Below are 25,199 nucleotides of genomic sequence, written 5' to 3'. Positions count from 1 at the left end.
CAGTTCGAGTCCTCTGTTACTGCTAGAGGTTTTGCCTGTTCCTGGTGTAGAGTCAGACTATAGTATAATGTAACGATTCAGCATACCAGAAATCGGCCTTTTATTTAGTATATGGTTATTATTCATCATAAATGATTATTCACCCCGACATTATTTATGCAGTCCACAACACAACCCTACTGAAAAAAAGAAGAAGCTAAGACGACCCCGAGCTGATTGGCTGGTCAGACTGGACAGGATTTTGGAGGGGTTTTGGACTCTTTGTAGCTGTCCAGGCTTGGACATAATTTTTTATTATGAAAAAAATTATTTTTTTTCATAATAATTGTATGAACTGTTTAACATGATGGACACAGGTAAAGCATTCTGTATAACTCCAATGACCTACAAGTAAATTTTACAGTCTGTATGTCCTCCTTTGTTATATTTTGGGCATCTGGAATATGTGTCTGCAAACCAAGGACATCCGAGCTTTAGGTTTACAAGAAGACTTTGGAGAGAAAGAGAAAAAGTAGAGGGGTAGGCATACATAAACTTACCTTGTATACCTTTTATCTAGTTTATTTGTATGCTTCTCTTTTTATGCTTTTTTCTAAAACCTATTTTTGAACTCCAGTATTTCTACCTCAATGCAACATTTGCTGTACGTCAATGGTAATATTTGAAATTGCGTATTTATTGTCTACTCACATGGTGAGATTGTCTTGTTCTACACCGTGGCTCATGGATTCATTGTATGCAGTTTCTAATTTACCACACAGAGAAATGACAATAAACCTTTTTGGTCCCACTTTATATTAGGTGTCTTTTACTACTATATACTAACATTAAAATATATACAATGCCAAATACATATTGTGTAACTACATGTTGTTCTGCAAAATTCTCACAAGATTTACATTTGCTGCTACTGAGGTTGAGGTACAGTTAGGTTTAAAGGAAGGTTAGGTTTAGGATTAGGGGTAAGGTTAACAGTGTAACTTCAGATGTAATTAAATGCAGGTACTTTAAATGTGATTACAATGCAACAAATGTGTTGTATGTACATAATAAATAAATTGTGTCAAATGCGTAAGTAGGATACATAGTAGTTAAATATACATAATATAAATAAGGTCCACTTTGTTTTTTACTATTGACAACAAGTACATTCAACATTTTTAAAATGAGATACAAAAGGATTTAAACAATAGTCAGGGGTTTCAGTAAAAAATTACACATCATGAAGATGGTCCAAATCATACGAATGATAATAAAAATTGGTAACAGTTCTCTTTGCTTTCCTGTTTTTATACAATAATTTGTGTAAAATTTGGTTTGTTGTCCAACCATCTGGTGAGTAAAGAATCTTTCCTTATAATAAAAATTTCATTTGAGTGAAAGGGTTCTGGCCACCTCAGGAGCCTGTGCTCACCACGTGACATGACATCTGCTGGTTATAGCAACTAGAGAAGCCAGTACTATAGATGTAGAGAGGAAGCATCCTGGCGGCACAGGAGTCCACGCGATATCAGTGCGCAGTCGCCTGCCAGTCTCCGGCGTTGCCGTTACGCACAGATTCATCTCAGCTCCAAACACCTGCTTTAGAGAGTCAAATATTTGGATTTTCGCTTATCTGTAACACGATATAAAGCAGATATGCGGGATTTTCGTTGAGGGATATGGTCACTGTTGAGCTGCCAAAGTGGAGCCGCGCGTATCACGGATCGGGGCGCTCCTGCAGGGTCTAGGATGCGCGCCCGGAACATCCCGATTCTTACCCGGGTTCGGGGCTGAGCAGGAGTCCACTGGCCCAGCAGGGCGCAGAGAGGGGGGGAGAAGGACGCAGTCGACCCGCACCAGGATGCCCGTGATGAGGGGTCTGCTGGCCCCGCAGAACACCTTCCTCGACACCATCGCCACCCGTTTCGATGGCACCCGTAAGTGCAGAGTGTACCAACTTAACGTTCTTTCACCAAAGTGTCAAATACAAAGTGTTTTGCGCAAATTTCACTATTTGCACCAATGCGTAAATTGAATCTCCTTTATGCATGCATGCATGTGGATCATTTGGTTATAAACTAAATATTTAAGGCATTATCAGGAGACAGAATATTTATCACATGAGATTATGTTCTGGGTAGTGTATTATCTCATAGCTATTAATTGAGAGACCATGGAATGTTTAAATATTAATTTGTCACAACTCAAGACTATTTAAGTGAACTGCTAACAGGTTCATAGAAATAATGAAAAAAGTTCATAATAAAAAAATGGCCACCAGTAATAACATCGAAAATAATAAATAAACTAAATTCTTTACCTAAAAAAAGTGAATGCCCAGGATATTTGTCAACTACTCTTCAGTTGTGTACACCTAACACTGATCTCTGGTCAATGTTTAATTGAATTAATCAGTCTTAAAGACAGGGATTTGTAGTTTCATTTCGCTGTCTCACTGAGTGTGGCTTGTGTATTTGCTTATTGGAGTTGTTCTGTGGTCTGATCTGTTCCTTTGGCATCTTAAGTACATGGTGTCTCAGTTTATTCTCAGCATCTCACATAATCATAAAATCTGGAGGAAGAGTCCCACACACTGAAAGAACAGAAGCACTGTAGTAAGGTTTTTCAATGATTTAAAAAAATAATAATAATTTTTTACTTTACATCTGGACAGCTCATCTAGGTAAATAAAAGAGTCTGGGGATGCTAAAGAGGTTAAAAATCTTTTAAAGAAAAAAGATTTGCATCTGTCACAACTCCAGCGCTGCAGATGAATGTGCAGAATGTGAATGAGAAGCTGCACTTTAAACTCTGTCTCACAGAAACTGTAAGGACATAGGATAGCTTTTCATCACTTAAAGCCACTGCTCTGTATCTCATGTTTAGTTTGAAAAGTATTTTTGAACAGAAGGGATGAGTAACTGTTGTGCGCTCCAGCTGCGCAGTGGGTATGTGGGTGGATGGAGGGTCGCTAACATGGCAATGTGGCTAAAGTCTTTCCAATGGAGGAGTGATCTCTAAATAATATTTTTTAGTGGGGATGCTACAGTCTAGTGGCTAAAGATCCGGGCTGCTAACTGAAAGGTTGTAGGTTCCAACCATTTAAGGGTAGTTCCTTTCTATTGTGTCACTGAGTAATACACTTAAAGAAATATAGAGAAATTTTCATTTACTCCCCCTCATGTCATTCAAAACCTGTATTATTGTCTTTTTTCTGTGGAACACAAAAGATGATTTACAGAATGTCCAGGCTGCTCTTTTCCATAAAACGATAGTAGACTGTGACCAGGGGCTGTTAACCGCCAAAAAGGACAATGTTGCATTGGAAAGGTTTCATATAAGTAGTCCATACGACTTGTGCACTATATATTTCAAGTCTTCTGGCGTTTCAAGCCATATGATAGCTTTTTGTGAGGAACAGACCAATATTTGTGCCATTATTCAATGAAAATGGTGCCTTCCGCCATGGTTCTTAAATCTCATTCACATTGGTGCATTCAAACCAGGTGCATCATGATTGGTCAAAAGACACAGGAGACAAATGTTATCGGTTCTTGAATGTCTAGAGAACAATCAGGAGATGTTTTTTTTTTTTTTTTGTTAACTAATCCTATCAGTGATTAACAAATGAACATAGCTAGAGCTGGTCAATGTCAAGAGAAAAAGCATCATGGCCATGAATAGATAATCACAGCTATTGTGAGACGCAGGATTTTGGACCAATAAGATTTCACCATGGGCAGGGCTACCCCGAGTAACGCCACAGAGTTAGAAGCCAACTGACCAACAAAATGGCCCGTTACTCGTTGCTTTTCGTGGGCGGGGCGGTTAAGATAAAACTTCAAATTAACATGGAAGAGATCCCAGATAGAACACGTACATCTCTGAGAGATGTACATTTTAAATCTTTCATCTGGAAAGCATCACAATCTAATTAACATCTGCTAAACATCTTAAAAGTTAGTCCTCTTGAGCATGAAGATATCAGACAGACCCTCCTCCATCTGTTGTAGATGTGTTGATCCCTAGACATCGCAGCTCACTGCACATTTAACCCTAGAATGTGGACGTGATCTAACCAAAGCCAACCAGGCAAAGTGTTCATTTTTAAGACCTTCGGTTTCAGAGAAAATGTATAAAAGGTGGTAATTCCTTCTTCTTTGTCATTCATGTTCAGTCAAACAATCATCCAGAGCGATCGGCACATTCCAGACAGAATAAATGTAGGCCTTTCCATTCAGTGAACACATAGAATTACAACCCCCCAGCAAAACAACTGCAGTCATCATAATTAACTGCTGCCAGTGTCAAGAATTAATTTGGGCCATTGTGAGCAATGCTAAATCACAAAAGCAGACAAGAATGCATCTGAACAAAAACATCAGTGTGCCTTGGACAGACACTAGACACATAGGTATCCTAGCAGAGTAACCACATGTGTAGGTCATCACATTAACTATGTTCCAACTTTCTTGAACCAGAAAGTGTCTAACTACTTTTTGTCTTCTTTTTGAACAGTTTACCTATTTTCTATCCTTTAAAACCAAACAAATTTGTTATTTAATGTAGTGACATTCATACATTTTTAAGCATGGCTTAAGAGTCCAAATACAAATATTGTAATGATGAACGCTAGAGTGGTCATGTTAACTTTTACATCTGCGGAGACTTAGAAGCTGTGATGTGAACTCTATGATCTGAACTTAGTCAAGTCAATATGAAAGCATGAAGACACAAGCATCTATGTTGTCCTCCACATCAAAAAGTTTAATGAGGTGTAAATTAAAGCAAACACATCACAGAAGAATTTCCACTATTAGGAGACTCTTAAGATAATGTATTTAATATTTTCCTTAAAGCGGAAGTATGTCATTTCTGCGCCACTAGCGCCACCAAATGTAATTGCAAAAATAAACTTTGTTAAAAAAAAAAACAGCTCTCTGAATACACCCCCTGTCTGCCTTGGTCAAACAAAGTGATAGACCCACCCCCCAACTCACGCCATTGGTTGAGTAACGTTGTTGGGGCAGGTCTAAGTGGGTCGCTCAGAACAAACAGAGCAATTTTCATAGCGCAACAGAAACACAGTTTTTACAGTTTTTGATAAAATTAACCTATGAATGGCCCACTAATAGTTGTCTCTGCATATTGAGCTGGGATAGGAGAAAGTATTTTACCACAGAGAAAGTTACATACTACAGCTTTAAGTGCCAACTCATGCACTCTCACATTTGTGTATGAAAAATAAGGTTTGCCTTTTATAGATTTGTATATGTGTAAAAAAATAGCATTATGCTCAATAATTCATTGATACAGTTGTGAAAATGGAAAGGAGATAAAATAGCTTTAAAGGTGCACTCTGTAATTTTTTACCTCATTAAAAATGTTTTACTCCTTGAGAAATTAATTGTAATTTTTAAACATATGTATAAAATCATGAGATGAAGACTCCAGTCATATCAGCAACCTTATAAAAGCTGATTTATTCTACATGGAGAGGGTCCCCTCCTGGGGGCTGCCATGTTACGATCACAAGACTAGCAGAATACTTCTTGCTTAATCTCAGTAACCATCCTGTTACTGGACACTTTCACTCATAAATTAAATTAATCAAGACTGACTGTGAATAGTAAATTTCTACTATGGCATTGCTAACTGGAAACGTTTGTATTTGACTGATGCTAAATCCACACCGCTAGGTGTCACAAAAGTCTAAGATGACAAATTCAAAAAATTACTGCGTGAACCTTTAAAATAAGCAGGAAGACTGTGAATTCGATTAATTTAATTGATTGTGTTTATTGATATGGCGATATAGGGGCCCATGCCAGAAATACCCTAATTGAGCCAGCAAGTCCTTATATTAGTGAATTGTCTATATTAATTTTGTCTGTCTGCTCTCTGTAATTAGGTTCTTGGCTCCTGTGTGTCTGTGTGTGTAAATCACACAAACACACACACATACACAGACTCCCCTACTGTATTTGTTCTAGTCATCCATTTTGGCCAGTTTTCTTGCACCTGTGTGAAGCAACAGATGTAATCTGATTTCTTCTTCTGTTTTCTCCCAGTTCCTGCTTATCTCTCTCTCTCTGTCTGTCTGTCTGTTTGTCTGTCTCTCTCTCTCTCTTATGGCTGCTCATTATTGATGTTTGCTAAGGCTTCACTTATACTATTGCTCATACTAAGGGTTATGTTTTAATACCTCTAACAGGGCACAGTTTAATGCATAATTTAAAGGGAAAGTTCACCCAAAAATGAAAATTATCTCATCATTTACTCACTCTTATGCCATCCCAGTTGTGTATGGCTTACTTTCTTCTGCTGAACACAAATAAAGATTTTTAGAAGGATACCTCAGTTCTGTAGGTCCATACAATGCAAGTGAATAGGTACCAAAATTTTGAAGCTCATAAAAGCACATAAAGGCAGGATTAAAGTAATCCATACTCCAGTGGTTAAATCTATATCTTCAGAAGCGATGTGATAGGTGTGGGTGAGAAACAGATCAATATTTAAGTCATTTTTTACTATACATTATCCTCCCTTCCCAGTAGGTGGCAATATGCACAAAGAAAGCAAATTGCCAAAAACAAAAGAAGAGGAATGTGAAAGTGGAGTTTAATAGTAAAAAAGGACTTAAATATTGATCTGTTTCTCACTCACACTCAGGGCCGTAGCAAGGTAATCTGGGCCCCCTGACTGTATATTGCTCTGGGCCCCTTTCCTATTAAAAAATACAGTTTAGAATTTGTTGTGGCGCCCCCTGTACTTTTGGGCCCCTAGAATCATTACCACCTTTCACCCTACTAGCTACGGCCCTGCCCAGACTTATCATATCGCTTCAGAAAACATGGATTTAACCACTGGAGTCGTTTGGATTTCTTATATGTTGCCTTTATCAAAGTTTTGGTGCCCATTCACTTGCATTGATTGGACCAACAGAGCTGAAAAATTCTTCTAAAAATCTTTGTGTTCAGCAGAAGAAAGAAAGTCATACAGATCTGGGATAGCATGGGGGTGATTAAAAGAGAATTTAAATTTTTGGGAGAACTATTCCTTTAATACCCCTAATAACCTTAACCCCACGTATAAAACTTCAGTGTGTAACTCATCATACACAATTTGTTCTACAAACATGAATGAAACCTCCAATCATGCATATTGTTAAGGAAAGATTTACTATTGCTTTCCAAAGTGATCTGACCTTAAAAAAGGGGCAAAAAATCCATTACACTGCTAACATTGAAGGAAAAACCTGAGCCATATCGAAATCATAATATTGGAGAGACTTGGGGGTGGGCTCTTTTGACTGGGGCCAGTTAGAAACCACCTAGCAACCACCCAGAACACCTTAGCAACTATGCAGCAATGCCTTACCAAACACTCAGCCTGGCACCCTAGAATTGTGATTGTGTCACATTTTCTTAAAAAAAAAAAAAAAAAAAAAGTTGGGGGGGCCTGGGTAGATCAGCGAGTAAAGACGCTGACTACCACCCCTGGAGTCGCGAGCTCGAATCCAGGACATGCTGAGTTACTCTAGCCAGGTCTCCTAAGCAACCAAATTGGCCCGGTTGCTAGGGAGGGTAGAGTCACATGGGGTAACCTCCTCGTGGTCGCTATAATGTGGTTCTCGTTCTTGGTGAGGCACGTGTTAATTTGTGCGTGTATGCCGCGGAGAATAGCGTGAAGCCTCCACATGCGCTATATCTTCGCGGTAACACGCTCAACAAGCCACGTGATAAAATGCGCGGATTGACGGTCTCAGACGCGGAGGCAACTGAGATTCGTCCTCCGCCACCCGGATTGAGGCGAGTCACTATGACACCACGAGGACTTAGAGTGCATTGGGAATTGGGCATTCCAAACTGGGGAGAAAAAAAAAAAGTTTCTCATGTTAATTTAGATATTTTAGAATTATTTTTAGGGTTTACATATTAGACAGATTTACACCAAATGTTTCACCTTTGAAAATAGAATCTACCTAGCAAAAGAACATGAGCTGGTCAGACAGTGTTGATATTTCCAGATGAAAGTGGCTGATACAGGATGTTTTTAGAGTAGCTAAGGAGGCAAATACATTGCTAATTCCTTTAAAAATTACCATGGTAACTAACCATAGTTTCTGAAATATCAGTTACCACTGTAAAATCATAATAAAGGAATCTGCGATGTCCTTTAAATGGTATAAAAATGTACAGAATTTTTAGTATGGTATTTTGGCAGAACCTATTGTTACCATGGTGAATTTTTGTAAGGGTTACAGAGACTGTATTTATTAATGGAAGCAAAGAGGATAACAGTAATCAACAATCTCAAACTGTCCATTTGGTGTTTTAGAGCCGATTAAACAACGGATACGGCTGTCTCAGGAAGTTAGCATGACGGTCTAAGAGGAGACAGTTTTTCAACAACAGTTTTTTTTGTGTGGCTGGGAGTATCTCCCCAGGGCTGCGTACTGACTCCATGGTTAGGCACAATCTCCCCCTCATTATACAAAGCGGACAAGAAAACATTGTCCACTGGAGAGACAACAATTCAGAGACAGACAGGCTGTGAACAACCTGAAACACAAGAACGAAGAGCATTCTGTGCCAACACAACTATCAAAAATTGACATTCCTGCCAAAAGCCTTTGTGAATTATGAATGTGAGGTCTGGGGTCCAAACACAAACCTAGACATCAAAAAATGGATACAGCAGTTATAAAATGGATAGTTCCAGCTCTAAATTCAAATTGTATGAGCCACCTTTGAAGCCTGATATGTGCACATACTGTATGTGATTACAAATCAATTGAATTAAAGTGTAGACAAAACAGCCTACATTTAGGCTGATGAACTATATGATTGGTGGAAAATGTATTCACTTTGATATTTATTATTATTAATAAATGTAACTATTACTTGAATAATTGTGTCTTTTATCATATTACTGTTGCCACCATTTTGTAAAAGCAATAAACCACGAAAGGCTGTGTGCAACAGGGATTTTACAATGTATAAAAGGGATGTAGAATACCACTTATGCATGGTAAAATCATCATAATTCACAAATTCTCATGGCTTATTTCTTTAGTAATGCGTGCAGAGCAGAATTATAACTATACCCACTAATTATAATAATCCAGAAAAGCAGTTGAATGACATATCCACCTAAATAACCCTCTATTGCAAGAGCTGACACCAGAGATGCATCCAATCAGCCAGTCGAGCTGTTCACAATCCAAAACATGTCTGACTGAGCCGCAGGATAGAAACACAGTTAGACCAAATTAAATTCCTAAAACACAAACACAAAGAGATATTGGACAGAAATACAACAAAACAGAACAAATTGGAATGCTAACTCTTGAATGCAAATGCAAAGGAACAGACTAACTCCTGTGACCAGCCTGAACCTAAATGATTTAGAGAATAATATTCTTATAAAAGAGGCAGACACAGATCTGGCTACAAAAGGAAATCAGACTGCCCATACTGCTCAAAGAGTTACACTTCTTATTCTTCTTATATAAAGGGAACAATACTTTCATTTAGTAAAAAACAACACAAATAATAGAAATCAAAGACATGCAAACATACTGTATCTGCAAGGAACTCTTTTATGTTCATAGCAATGCATCATAACAGATAAAACTCCTGATTACTTACAGTATTATAAGTATACTTAAGGGCTTTGGCAGAGTGAACCCTTGTTTGATATTTAAAAGATTCAATCCAGAAAAGGATCTATCTATATACAGTATATCCATATGTTAGTGTGTCTTGTAAATTCATTCACTGAATGCATCTGACTACTGTAAATGCATGGTGTCGGAATGTACTGTATTTAGACTTGAGCGGGAAACAGAATTAAAAGGAGAAAGAGACCTTCAATTGGAGAGACACTTAGCCTGTTTTATGTAAGTGTGATTACCCAAAATGTTTTGTAATATCATGCACACATTAAAAACACAGGAATTCCTTTGACAACTAGAATGTTGCAGTAGTTCTAATTGGTTTGAATTATTGATTTTTTTCATTGGTCTTTTGGCAAAGCAATTGCAAAACTTCCTAAATTGATCAATAAAGGTTACTGTAGCAATCTGATATCATAAAATATAATTACCGAAATGCAAGGTCTACCATGCCTGTTTAATGAATGCTTAATTCTTAGCAAAGTCCACGAAACTTTTATAGCTTTAAAACTAAAAAATAAATAAAATAATAAACAATAAAAAATAACCAGCGTGCTGTCTTCGGAAGAGAACCATGAACCGTGGTATAAAACTAATAACTATGATACTGCTATGTATCTTATGACTCTGGCAAATAGACCTCAGCCTTGCAGGAAGTTAAGCTTGTTCCTGTAAAAAAATCCCATTAACATTTTGTGAGTGTTTTTTTTTTTTACATTCAATAAACAGTTGAGGATCAAGGTACAACTGATCAACTGGGCTCAAGATAATGTTATATCAGAAATATGTTATATACAGCAGCAGCACATTTTGTCCTCTTCATGATATCTGGCAAACTATATAAATTACAATAACTGAACAATTTATTAGGTACACCTGTACACCTACGTATTCATGTGATTATCTAATCAGCCAGTCGTCTGGAAGCAGTGCAATGGATCAAATCATGCAGATACGGGTCAGGAGCTTCAGCTAATGTTCACATAAACCATCAGAATGGGGAAAAAATGTGATCTCAGTTATTTCTATAGTGGCATGATTGTTGGTGCCAGACGAGCTGGTTTGAGTATTTCTGTAACTGCTGATCTTCTGGGATTTTCATGCACAACAATCTCTAGAGTTTACTCAGAATGGTGCCAAAAACAAAAAACATCCAGTAAGTGGCAGTTCTGCGGACTTAAAACACCTTGTTGATGAGAGAGGTCAACGGAGAATGGCCTGACAGGTTCGAGCTGACAGAAAGGCTACGGTAACTCAGATAACCCCTCTGTACAATTATAGTGAGGAGAATGCACAACACATCGAACCTTGATGCGGATGAGCTACAACAGCAGAAGACCACGCCTGGCACTTTATTAGGACCATAGTGTTCTAGGACTAACAAAGTACTTACTGAGTGTATACCGGTAGCAAAATGTTTAATTTGTTTAAAGACATGCCAAATGTAGATATCCTCTTTTGTATAATCTTTTGTCTTTATGATTTGTGTAAGACCCAATCCAACTGCTGTTTCCAGTAACATTTAGGTTACAATGTCAATTTTTGAACATATATTTGAAAACAAATCTTTTCACAATTGTGGAAGTGAAAGTGTCCATTTCAGTTGGTCATGTGATCTCAACATGGCATCCCCTTTATGCAAATATGTAAAATAAAACAGCTCCTATTAGGCCTCAAATGAATGAATAACTCATGCAGTCAAATAATTGGATCTGGTAGGCCTATAGCGTCGGGTTTTCAGTCTCCTCTAGATAACAACTCTCAAATATCAGTCTCTTCATGTACTGAAAATTATAAATAATTTCATCATATTGATAAAGCTGCTTCGGGTTTGTTCAGCTAGTTCGCATATATACAATATATTCACATGGTCAGCCTGTATTAGTTTTAAAATTCTTAAAAATATACACTTATTTGAAGTATATGGTTACATTAGATTCAGGTTTAGATTCAGATTTTAATACCTGCACCTGTTAAATAGCCGTTTTTAGCTTGAGTCTACCTGTGATTCAAGTTGTGCTTTCACAGCTGGTGGACAGAGGTATTTGTGAACGAGCCGGAAAGGTGTGTGTGAGGTGACAGGAAAAGTGGTAGTGACAATCGCAGGTTTGTCAGCTAGGATCAAAGTCACCGTCATTCACAAGAGAGAGAACAGTACAGCGATTCACTGGCAATGTAATCTCTCACATAAGGAGAATGTTATAGGATAGTAAAACGCTTTAGCACAGACAATTTAATTTAATTTTTTTGGTGTAACATGGGCCATAACAACAGTTGCTCCAAAAATTACAATTATTTGATAAACTACTTTATGTCTATATGTCATTGTAATGGGTGGTTGCTGAGATGAGACAGGAGATGTATGATCTATGTGCAGGCTTTAATAAAAATGATGACAGTCAAACAACAAACGGGATCTGACAAAGAATACAAAAACTAAAGGGTATTTATACAATCAAAAATTAGGGGCGGGCAGAGCCGCTGGAAGAGGAATCACTGGAGGAGCGGGCGGAACTGCTGGAAGAGGAGTCTCTGGGGGAGTGGGCGGAACCGCCGGAAGAGGAGTCTCTGGGGCAGGGCCGGAGTGGGATTCTTATTCAGCCCGGGATGTCATGTCCAAGACAGCCCATACCCAAAAGGGGGGTTGGAGGTGAAGATGATAACAATAAAAAAAGATCACAGCAAAAATGTGCAATATATGTAATTATTTGAAAATTATTTAAGCTCTCCATGTCATTATACCACATACGGCATTCACTAAGATTTTCACTTTGTCATAAGACATCATTGTATGTGTTGTAAAAATAAGTGAATGTTAAAGGGATATTTGATAATTTCCTCACCCTCATGCCATCCCAGATGTGTATGACTTTCTTTTGCAGAACATGAATGAAGATGTTTAGAAGAACTGCTGGTCCATTCAATGCAAGTAAATGAGAAGCGGTGAGAAACAGATCGATAATTAAGTCATTTTTTACTATAAATCTCCACTTTCACTTTCATAAGCACTCTTCTCTCTTAAGAGTTCTTCTTCTGTTTTTGGTGATTTACATAAGCATATCGCCCCCTACTGGGCAGGGAGGAGAATTTATAGTAAAAAAAAAACTTAAATATTGATCTGTTTCTCACCCACACCTATCATATCGCTTCTGAAGACATAGATTAAACCACTGGAATTATATGAATTACTTTTATGCTGCATTTATGAGATTTTTGTACCTTCTGGGTTCTGATCACCATTCACTTGCATTGAAAGGACCAACAGAACTGAGAAATTCTTCTAAAAAGCTTAATTTGTGTTCAGCAGAAGACAGAAAGTCATACACATCTGGGATGGCATGAGCGTGAGTAAATGATGAGAGAAATGTAACTAAGTTTATTTTAAAGACTATCTAGGCACATAATAACACTATAGAACTGTAAATGTTTATAACACTTTCAAGATGTACAGGCTCACACTTTAAATGGTCAGTGCTTTGTATTTTAGATAATAAAAATAGCAACAGATCCAGTGAAACAATTAAGGTTGAGTGATTGTTTTTACATTTTTACATGCCATTCAAAAATGTGCCATTTTACAATGATAAGAGTGAAATAAAAAAATAAAATAAAATAAAAAAAAAAACACATTTGTACTTTTCTTTTACTTGGAATGTAAATGTTCAGGACAAAGGCAAAATGGTTACTGACTCTTTAAGAGGGTTTTATCGCATTATACAATATTGAAGGCACTCTGTGCAGTTTGTTTCGTTGAGTTTAATCTTTTGAGAGCTGTAAAGTCCCATTATTTTCATACCGTGTCGTGCTGTTGCATCTGTATTCATTTACTTTAAGTATTCTGTTATTTTGTGACAAAAAATAATTTTGCTATTATCATTCTGCACTGCTAGAGAAGAGGATTTCAGAGATTAATTGATTGAGATTGAGAGATTGCAGTCAGTATTAAACTTGTGATGATCTTGTAGGCTACCTGAAGCACGTTCATCCATTCAGCTATTAGTAGCCTATCTGTTCTCGATAGATCTTCCGTGATCCTTCCCGCGCTGTCAAGTGAAGCGGCGCAACATCAGTTTAGTCTCTCACAGGCTACTCTCTCATTTGTTTGGGTGTGAGATGATAAAATACAGACTGCGTCTGCTATAATACGGAACGCAATTCTGATCCTTTAAATACCGGATGTTACGGAGTGTTGGCAATTGTTATGTGACATATGATGAAAGTTTGTCAATCAACATGCGGACCTAACCGGCCCAATTTTTGACTGGCCCAGCGGGAATTCTCCCGATCTTCCCGACTGCCACTCCGGCCCTGCTCTGGGGGAGGGGGCAGAACCGCTGGAAGAGGAGTCTCTGGGGGAGCGGGCGGAACCGCTGGTAGAGGAGTCTCTGGGGGAGCGGGCGGAACCGCTGGAAGATGAGTCTCTGGGGGAGCGGGCGGAGCTGTGGAAGACTCTGAGGGCGGAGCCAGGAGAGGCTCGACAAAGGCAGGCGGAGCCAGGAGAGGCTCGACAAAGGCAGGCGGAGCCAGGAGTGGCTCAAGGGGCTGAACTGTAGAAGGCAAAGCTGTGGGAGGCTCAAGGGGTGGAGCCGTGGAAGGTGGAGCTGTGGAAGGCTTGAGGGGCGGAGCTGTGGAAGGCGGAGCCGTGGGAGGCTCGACGAGAGCTGGCAGCGACTGGAGAACGACCTCCATGGTTGTGAGCATGGGCAGAGACTGGGGAGAAGGTGTCCTTTTCCTTCTCCTCCTTTTCCGGATAGCTGGGAGCAGAGTTATGGGAGCGGGCAAGACCACAGGCTTGGGGCAAGGAGCCGTGGAAGGCTTGGGGCAAGGAGCTGTGGATGCAGGTTTTGGCCCAGGGTTCCCACCATAATCTACTGTGAAAGGGGAACTCCAAAGTTCCAGAGCCTTCTCAACATATTCACAGAGCATCCAGTGAGGATCAGCCGGAGGCATCAGTTCCTTCAATGCACTATTCAGACCGGTCCGGAAGAAAACCACCAGAGAGCGGTCTGGATAGTGCACTAAATTCGCTAGTTCTAAGAACTCACGTGTGTGATCCTCAACTGGACGGACCTCTTGCTTGAGAAGCAGGATACGGATAGCCGCTAGATCCATGTTAGGTCAGTTCTTCTGTAACGGGTGTTTGCTGAGAAGGATCTATGTGCAGGCTTTAATAAAAATGATGACAGTCAAATAACAAATGGGAATTCAAAACAACAACAAGCAAGAACCGACAAGGAATGCAAACACTAAATTGTATTTATACAAACAAAAGCTAATGAGGGAATGGAAAACAGGTAAGAACAATCAGGAACAGATGGCAGTGATGAGGGCAGTGCATGCTGGGTAACGTCGTCCGGGGGAAACACTTCAAAATAAGAGTCCTAGGAAACACGATGGAGACAGACTGTGACAGTCATTGCATTAGACACAAAATATCAAACCATATGGCATCTGCAAACCAATGGTACTTTTTAAGCCATTTTTCCAATTATTTGTTGCCAAGATCATTTTAGTGGATATATGAAGTCAGTTCTCCTCAAGTTCACACAGGTGTCCAAGCAGAGTAATCACAGGTGTAGTTCAACACATTAACTTTGGAAATGTCCCAATGTCATTTGTCTTAATTTTGAACAGTATATCAGGCCTTTTTGTGAAATAGTTCGCTTGAAAAGTATGCTTGTGCTATCAATGTTAACATAAATTGCCAGTTGGTTTGATCTAATGCAGTGACAAGCAAAAGCAAAGGCTTTTTGGGGCCACTGTATATATTGGTGCATTTGTAGTTTGATTCGTTTTGTGTTGTGAATGTTTACAAGAAAGTGATCTATCGTTTTAGTGAGTGAAATAATGCATTTAGGATCATGTAACATGTTTTCAGAACATGTGTAATTAAAACTCTTGAGGGATATAAAGGTGATAGTGTGTTGTGTTTATCAGGGGGGTAATTTTCTACTCTTTTAATGTGTCATTTATTGTTAGACTGCTCGCCTTGTCTGAGAGATGTGTGTTACATAACATAACCTGCTGTTGATTGGAATAAGACCCATGGTGACTCCAAATGTCAGGCATCTCCTGCCTTCTCTACCCACGTTTCCTTGCTTTGCCTCCCTCACTTAATATGCCCCTCTGAGGACCCATGACAATGTGTTATTGTGAATGACATGGGCCATCATGTCAGGCGCTCATACTGAAGCACCAATTAGCTTTAGCAGTCAGTTATTCTTGAGACTAATTCCTCCTTTTTTATGGGGGTGGGGGGATGTACTGCAATAAATATTGCATTGTTTAGTTTTCCATTAACATTAAAGTTTGGAGTTAGTGAATCTGGAAATCAGTCTGTATTCATTTTTTCAAAATGATAGCTTGCTTTTGGCCTGAAACAACTTTCCTTTTCTGCTGACATCACCCAGGCAGCATATGCTTTTGGATAATGTTAACCAACAGCAAAATAGCCTATATTTTTTTCAACATGGGTTGCGAATATGGGGATTCTCGTCGACTTCAAAGGGAGTTGTATTGTATGAATTTGTTCCCTCAGAAAGGGTAGTATTTGAAATAGCAGTAATCAAAGAGTCGTCTGTTATAAGAAACATCTGTCTGTGACAATAACCTTCACGTGTATATATGTGTGTGTACGTTTATGAATGCGTAATAAAACCAATCCCTTACATATGGTATCTCTAATGCAAATTTAGGAATTCGTTTTTACGTATTTCCAAAGCATCTCCAGATCTCTACAACTTTATGGATGACTTAGACTTTATAGAATAGAATTAGCAATTACTTTGCCAACCTAAAGTGGCAACTAAACTGAAGAAAAACCTCTAAGCCTTGACTAAGGGCTCACTGTTCCCTCACTCCTGCGCCTCTCGCTGAGGCCAGGCCTCGTCGAATCAGCCGGTAATTGGCCCGCTTGAACACGGGCAGACGCTTACTGCAGCAGATGGAATTTGCTTGATTAAATATCCTCAGCACCATCAGGGCTGAATGTGCCGTGAAACATTCCTCTTTAATGCACATACCAGCCTGCGAGTAAAACCCCCCTACAAAGCCTATTGAGATCATTGCTATGGTTTAGACTTATGAAGAAGATATATTCGAAGATTTTTACCAACCTCACTTACTCTGCCCAAGGTCAGAATGCACAAGGAAGAACTGACTGCTAATTATGCAAACACTAATGAGGGAAAACAGGGCTGTAACCATAACAGGCATTGTGGTGGACACACCTCAATATTCAAAATAGCAGTTGGTTAATATAGGTTAATCAAGTCGGTAATTTCGTGGCAGCACTCAAACCCTGTGGTCTCAAACTAGCTCCTCTGTCCTCTGACCTCTACTTGAACATGTGGCATGGTCTTCCGGGGGTCTGCAATGATGGTACTCAATGACACAAGCACCACTAGGCTTGAATGCCTTAGCTCACAGATGGCAAGTAAAACACAAATATACATTTCCCCCATCTGCTTGCAACATCAAGTATTGTGCAAGATACGGGAAGACAAGGAAACAGTGATACTAGTTATGCTGAAATGGCCCAACAGCCACTGGTTCCTGGAGGTGGAAGTGATGTTGGATGCTCCACCCTGGGAAATTCCTTTGAGTAGGGATCTGCTCTCACATGCTTGGGGCACGATGTGGCATCCTCAGCCAGAGCTGTGAGGACTGCATGGCTAGGCTCTGAACGGGCCTCGTCTGACACAATAGGGTTGTTGCAACCGGTGCTAGACACCATTCTACAGGTCAGGGTCCCCTCAACAAGGCGGCTGAATGCCTTAAAATGGCGAATTTTTGCAGATTGATGTTCCTCCCAAAGTGAGGACCCAACACATTGCCCTGTGCAAACGATACTCTCCTTCATTTACTACTATTTTGGCTGGTGGGCATTGCCCTATCAGTAGCATGGTGTTATGGTATACGGTTCCCACAGCTTTAGCTACTAACGCAGCTTCGAAGTTACCAACTTGGAAGGGATTGTCTCAGTTACTGATGTAACCATTGTTCCCTGAAAGGAGGGAACGAGACGCTACATAGCTGTGCCACACTACTGATTTCTCACTGTTAAGGGGCCAAGAAATGAAAACTCCTCCTGTCAGTTGGAAAATCATGATGCAGCATCTCGTTCCCTTCTTTCAGGAAACTGAGGTTACATCAGTAACTGAGACATTGCCTTTCAAGTCAGTAACTTCGATGCTGTGTCAGTAACTGAAGCTGTGGGAGCCATATATCATAACAGCATGCTACTGATAGGGCAACTGATAGGTTTTTCAATGATCAATTTATTTATTTTTTACATTTGATCCCCCAATCACTTGGTAAATGCTTGTCTGAAAGGATAAACCATGAATTCAGCACATAAAAGGCATGATTGTGACGTTTCGCTGTCCATGGTGAGTAGAAAAACAAATTGCAGTATTTAATAGACAACTTTAACATGCATGTTTGTATTTTTCATAACTTTTCATTGAATATGTATGAAGAACATCATATTTATTTACAGTTGTTTTTTGTACCATGTGCAAGTATTATTATTATGAGTTAAATATTATAACTATTCTCATAAATATAAATCTTCCTATTTTCTAATTAGAGAAACAGTTATAAAAATATTTTGCATTCTCAAAAAGTCTTTGTTGAATGTTAAAAGATTCTTGAGAAGATTTTCATGAATCCAGCCCCAGATCTCTCAAGACAGATTCTTCTCATATTAACACAGTCCACTCTGTCCTAGAGATACAGGACGGATATTTAAAATATAATTTCTTCTATTTATGAGTAATATTTCCTGAGAGATCAAATCAATCTTGCACATTAACTCAGTTATTGCTCAGTTATGGTTTATAATGCACACTGCTCACGTCAAGTCATGTGTTCAATGAGTTTGACTTTCCACTCTTGAAAGCTTGCTATAGAAAAAACTATATCGTTTTGGAGACATTATGAGAGCACATCAAACAAAAGTGCCCTGGTAGGAGGAGGTTTTATTGCTACAGTGTTAAATGTTCATATTTAACACACACACACACACACACACACACACACACACATGTTGGTGCAGCTATCCTTATGAGGACTCTCCATAGACATAATGATTTTTATACTGTACAAACTACAGATTCTATCCCCTAACCCTAACCTTACCCCTAAACCTAACCCTTATAAAAACTTTCTGCATTTTTACATTTTCAATAAAACATCGTTTAGTATGCTTTTTAAGCGATTTAAATTATGGGGACACTAGAAATGTCCTCATAAACCACATTTTTAGCATAATACCCTTGTAATTACAGTTTGCAACCTAAAAAAAGTCCTCGTAAACCACTTAAACCTGCCCACACACACACAAACACACACACACACACACACACACACACACAAACTACTCATTACTCTTCATATTTTCTTATCATACTTATCTCGGCTACACATACTTGCACAATTTTACAGATGTGTTTGTTCTCTCTCTTGCATGATTAGATGTCAGATCTAAGGTGCTGTGCCCTCTCTGACCCTGTGCTTTCTGAAAGCAGCAGGCTATCTTCTTTAATTACAGTTTTTTACAATCATTTTCAATCATTTCTCAATACTGAGAATGTATTTTCATAACTCTTCAAGCAGTCATCTCTACCAACATTTATACTTGCACAACAGTTAATCTTTCATCCAAAATGCCCTACAATCATCACGACACTTCATACATCTCTCAGAATCAATACATTTTACCAAAACACTGGCAAACTGTTTCTCCCAATAGAAATAATTTGTCACCCAAAAACAAATGACCTAATAAACACAAACAACAGGAATCATTTCAAGATGTTTAATTTTGGCTTACTGTAGGATACGTTTTACTTTTTACATACAGTATGTAAACCAATATTCTGTTACGAAGCAAGAGAGGCACTTCACTGTGAAGAATGTACTCCATTCTACACTAACAGGATGAAATGAAACTCAAATCTCGTAGTTTTCTTCAGTGTGCTTTACTGTATTTTCACATTTGTATGTGGCACAATAATTCCAAAATAACAAAAAAGCTAAAAATTAAAAAAAGTTACAAAGTCACAGTCAGAAGAATACATGCAAGTAGTTCTGCAATCTCAATTGACAGTACATCATACTGTCCACTGTAATGTAGGTCTGTTATGTCCACTTGCAGAATGCATATCTTTACCTGTTTGTTAGTTGAAACATCAGCACAATAGATGCCTCTGTTGAGCATTGGAGATTTGGCACTCTTAGGCCAGCATCTCTCAAAGATAGACCATGGTTTATTACATAATCAATAATAGTAGCCCTTATCTCATCAGAGACTACAGTTCTTGGTCTTCCCCTTATTGGTCTTCTACCACACATTTGCACTCCTCTCCTTCTCCTGCCAACTCCTCTTTCTCTGTTACCTACTTGTTGATCCATGATTGCAAAAGGAACCATTCCAAAAATCTTCTTTTGTAGAGATGGTAAAGGCACAGAAGACAAATCATCTGGGTAGGTCTTCAACTAAAATCTGAATAAGCAATTTTTTGTATTATTATTTATTTATTTATCTTGATCGTGGATATATTTCAGTATACTATTATTATAGAAATATAGCAAATTCTTTTCAATTTAGGTTTGTGTGAGGTTTTAAACTGAAGTTTAACAGTACTGAAAACAGTATGCAAACAAGTGCAAAAAAAGCTGCTTTTGCATAAAGTTTCACTGATTGTTGAGAGTACGACAAAAGATTTGATCATTTTTGATAGATGTGGTCACTGAATGGATTTTGCGTTAAAGCAATAAAAACGGATCCACAGTTTAGTTCACATAGACTGATGTTGTGCTGATTGTATGAAATGTTTTGAAAATGCTTTCTCAGTATTGAGAAATGTGTGAAAATAATTGTAAAAAAACTGTAAGACTAAATGACAAGACTCTCTCACACTCTCTCTCTCTCTCTCTCTCTCTCTCTCTCTCTCTCTCACACACACACACACACACACACACACACACACACAAACAAACAAACTTGTTTTTATATCATCGTGGGGACTCTCCATGGACTTCCATGCATTTTATAGATTTTATTCAGATCTAATGATTATTTCTATCCCCTAACCCTACCCCTAAGCCTAACCCTCACAGAAACCTTTTTGCATTTTTTCATTTTTAAAAAACATCATTTAGTATGTTTAATAAGCCATTTCCCTTGTGGGGACCTCTGGCTAGGCCCCACAATGTTGGTGATCTCAGGTTTTACTATCCTTGTGGGGACATTTGGTCCCCACAATGTAGTATAAACATGCACACACATACACACACACCCACACTGTATGAAAGAGACCAACATCCTCTCTTCCACATTGGTCCATCTGATGCAGGGGCATCATGCATTTTATTTTATTTTAATAAAAAATATATATATATTTTAATAAAAATTGTATTTTAATTAAAAGGGGTGCCAGTGAAAGGTATACATGATAAAAAAAACAAAAACAAAAAAAACATGAAGTATTAGTAACATTGAAGTATAAGATGTGTTGGTCTAGTAATACTGTTTTTGTTTAGCGTGAAAGAGGACCTGGGTTCAAATCCCAACACAATATATAAATCAAATAAACTAATCCAAATCGTAACTGAACTTAGCAGCCATTAATCACCATCGATTTTAATCTATTTAATTTTCATAATAACATAATAAATTTCATAAAAACAAAGTGTTTTGGTCAAATGTCATACGAGTTAGACAAAGCAAATGATCTATGTAAGACGCGCCTCAGTTGTCACAGCATTTTTGACTCTCTTTCTCTCTCTCTTTCTCTCTCTCTCGCTCTCTCTCTATATATACATACAGTATATTTCCTACAATGATCAAGCAACTTACAGCAATAAGATTTCAATATATTGGAAGTTGTATTTAAAACCCACTTGGTTTGAATGGGATCTGATTGTCCACTCCCTGCCACATGCTTTTAGCTAAAGACTTGGGCCAACCTGACACATCATCAAACCACACAATGATGACTCTAAGACATTACAGACAGACAGAGTCCCCTGATATCTTTTTGTGTCTTTCATTGAACTGCCTAGTGGGATGCATTCATGCCTGCCACTATAGATCGAAGGGCTTACAGACTGTGATGCACAGAGTGTAAAATAGCAAGAGTATGAAAAAAAACGTACGTTTTCCTATAGCCTATATTGTAATCTGTTCACTATTTTGCCCAAGATTATACTGTATATACAGTATATATATATATATATATTATTTTTTTTTTTTTTTTTTTTGCTCTTTCAGCCAAGAACTGATTGTTAAAAAAAAAAACAATACAATACAATTTATAATTTTGGTGTGAACTATTCCTTTAAGAAATAAATCTTTTGGTTTTCTTTCTTTTTTCCTGATTTGTGTTTTTGTTATTTTGGTTTGCTACACTGCTGAAACAGCTCAGCTGTCACCAGGTTTGGGAGGGTTACTTTTGAAATGTATTCCACTACAGATTACAGAATACATGCTGTAAAATGTACTTTGTAATGTATTCCGTTAGATTACTCAAGGTCAGTAACGTATTCTAAATACTTTGGATTACTTCTTCAGCACTGGTAGATTTTTTCACTTGTTTTGACTATAAAAACTCAGTATAGTAAGACAAAATACACGTTAAAAATACATTCTCTGAAAAACCTAAATATCTTATGCAGTGTTGTTTCTAAAACAAGATCAATCAAATTGATCTTGTTTTAAGGATTTTTAAATATTTTACAGGAAAACAATACAAAAATTATTATCAAGAATAAAATATTTGCCCTAATATCAAAGATCTTACTAGAAAAAAAGAAATTATGATCCAATGTGAATTTTCTTGATAAAAAAATATGATCGTGCCTGGTAACGTGCATGTAAAATGTCTAGAAATAGCATTTTAGGTTAGCGTAAAGCTGACAATTTACACAAGGTTTATTTCTATTTCTGCTGCTCCAAACTTACTTCAAACATACTTCTCTGTCTGCTCGTATGAATGTAACACATCATAAGAAAGTGTTTCACTGCTGTTCAAATGCACTTTGGATCGCATCATTTATATGTATAAATGTTTTCCATCTGAAAGGACTAAATATTAAATGAAACAAATGACAATAAAATGCAAAGTAATCTCTTCAGTAATCAAAATACTTTTTGAATGTAACTGTATTCTAATTACCAATGATTTACATTGTAACTGTAGTGGAATATAGTTACTTATATTTTGTATTTTAAATACGTAATGCCATTATATGTATTCCGTTACTCCTCAACCCTGGCTGTCACTCAACTGCATTTTGACAGGTCATATGTCAAGGACAAAAATGTACACAAGGCAGACAACAGTGATGGCAGTGCATACTATGTGACTGACAGAGAATCTTAGAGATCTTTCATCTCAACTTTTCGTTTGGATGTGATATACATGCACACACACACAAACACACAGCACCATGTATCTGCATTTGTGTGTTGGTTCCCTCAGGCTGTGTGTAGACAGAAGTGCAAAGGCAAACACTTGTTTTGGTTTTCTGGAGCTCCAGCATGGAACAGTGATGTAGTTGGACATCAAGGCCAGAGTAAGATTCAGGAAAGCTCTTATACGAGCCAGTGACAGAATCAAACAAACGAGCAGCTCTGATGGATTACGGCCAGTCTGAACCTTGAATTACAATCCGGGTAGAATCCAGTTCTTCACTGTGTAGTTACAACTGAATAGTCCTATTTTAAATCTACATCTCAAGTGTTACACCTGCAGCGCCTGCCATCTCCCCCGAATGCCGCCAGAGGTCGCCATCACCTGAGTTTTAACATTTCACGAACTACATTTCCCATAATCCTCCAGTCAGACTGATTAATTTTCCACCTGTATCACATTTAACCCTGTCTATTTAAGTTCCCAGTTTCCACGAATTCAACGCAAAGTCTTGTTTGTCTTGTCAACATTTCTGAGCGTTATTTACCCATCCTGTTTTCCCTGTGTTTTGACTCCTGCCTGTTTCTCATATTTCCCAGCCTGCTTGTGAGTTTTGTGGATTTATTGCCTGTTTACTGTATTACCCTTCTGCCTATCAGACTTACTTGGTTTGCCTTTCTGGACTGTTTACCTGTGTATCAACCACTGCCTGCCTTTTTTCTCTGTTGTTTTGTTACTTTGTTTTACTATTTATACTGTTATTAAAACTGCATATGGATTTTAACACTCATGCCTCGGCATCCTTGCTACAGAAGACTTCGCCTAACCTAGATCCAGCAGCTTTTCAACAGTTAGACGAGCTTGTTTCAGCACAAGCAGCCATGCTGACTAGTCACCATCAGCAACTGTGCAAGCTCACATCTATCACGGAAGAACTCTTCAAATCTGTGCAACCCAACCCATCTGTACCTCTGAAGGGGGTTTCCACTAGCAGTTCCGCCTGCAGTCCAACACCCTCTACGGCTGTTGTTAATCCTCGACTTTCTCTTCCAGAGAAGTTTGATGGATCATCCAGTAAGTGTCAAGGATTTCTGTTACAATGTGAATTTTTCTGTCGCAACTACTTCACATGTATCCCAATGATGAAGCTCGTGTTTCCTTTATTATATCACTGCTGTCAAGCAAAGCTCTAGACTGGGTTACGGCAGTTTGGAGTCAAGAAAACATCTTAAAATGTTCTTTGTCTCACTTCCTAACTTGCTTGCGGGAAGTTTGAGGTAAGGACCCTGGAGAACTTCTGTTGTGTCTAAAGTAGAATAATATGTCAGCCGCTGAATTTGCTTTATCATTCTGCACTCTAGCAGCACAAACCGTGTGGGTGGAGGATACGTTAAAACTGTTGTTCCATAAAGGACTAAACTCTGACCTTCAAACGGAACTAGCATGTCATGATGAGGGAAGATCTCTGGATGAATTCATCAAACTCGCCATTCGCCTGGACAACCTGATCAAAGCCTGTCGTCCAGTCAGCTCTCTTCAATTCCTTCTGACATCGCTGCTACCAGTCTTCATGAGCCCTTGCAAGTGGGTCGTTCCTCCCTCGCCACCGAAGAGCGACAACGCTGTCTCAGAGAGAGACTGTGTATCTAATGCGGACAGTCTGGCTGCCTGCCCTACTCGCCCCTACTAGGAAGGGGGGCACGACAGTGAGTTTTGAATTCTCTAATTTGATTCATATTGATCAGTTTCAATTGTCTGTCATATTGCATGTTCAGAATAGTGAACAGCAGATTTCAGCCATTTTAGATTCTGGGGCTGCTGGTAATTTCATTGACCTGGCTCTCGCCATGAATCTAAGATTGTCTTTTGTCCCTTGTGTCCCTCCATCACATGTTGCAGCGTTAGACGGACGAACCCTGGGCTCCGGCAAGATTCAGCAGATAACTCAACCCATTCATCTCTAAGTTGGACTCTTTCATCATGAGGAAATTCAGTTCCTGGTCACTCATTCTCCAAAAAACCCGATTGTTCTTGGCTTACCATGGCTGAGACTTCACAACCCTGAGATTTTCTGGAGAGATGGACAAATTACTCATTGGAGTACCTCCTGTTTCCAGTCT

The 25,199-nt window shown here is 38.5% G+C and overlaps 1 protein-coding gene across 1 annotated transcript in view; it reads left to right on the top strand.

Moving 5' to 3' along the window:
• The first annotated feature begins 1,662 nt into the window (after positions 1-1,662).
• The window catches only part of LOC127447115 (potassium voltage-gated channel subfamily H member 3-like), a 212,943-nt gene continuing 189,406 nt past the window's right edge, over positions 1,663-25,199 (top strand). The window contains exon 1 of the mRNA XM_051708705.1: positions 1,663-1,919. Within this exon, the coding sequence (XP_051564665.1) occupies positions 1,844-1,919 (76 nt within the window). The 5' untranslated portion in view covers positions 1,663-1,843. The remainder of the gene's footprint in view (positions 1,920-25,199) is intronic.

This window comes from Myxocyprinus asiaticus, chromosome 10 (assembly GCF_019703515.2).
Source record: "Myxocyprinus asiaticus isolate MX2 ecotype Aquarium Trade chromosome 10, UBuf_Myxa_2, whole genome shotgun sequence".
Classification (NCBI taxonomy): Eukaryota; Metazoa; Chordata; class Actinopteri; order Cypriniformes; family Catostomidae; genus Myxocyprinus; species Myxocyprinus asiaticus.
Note: the sequence above shows the minus strand (reverse complement) of the source record. Positions and strands in the feature narration are given on the sequence as shown.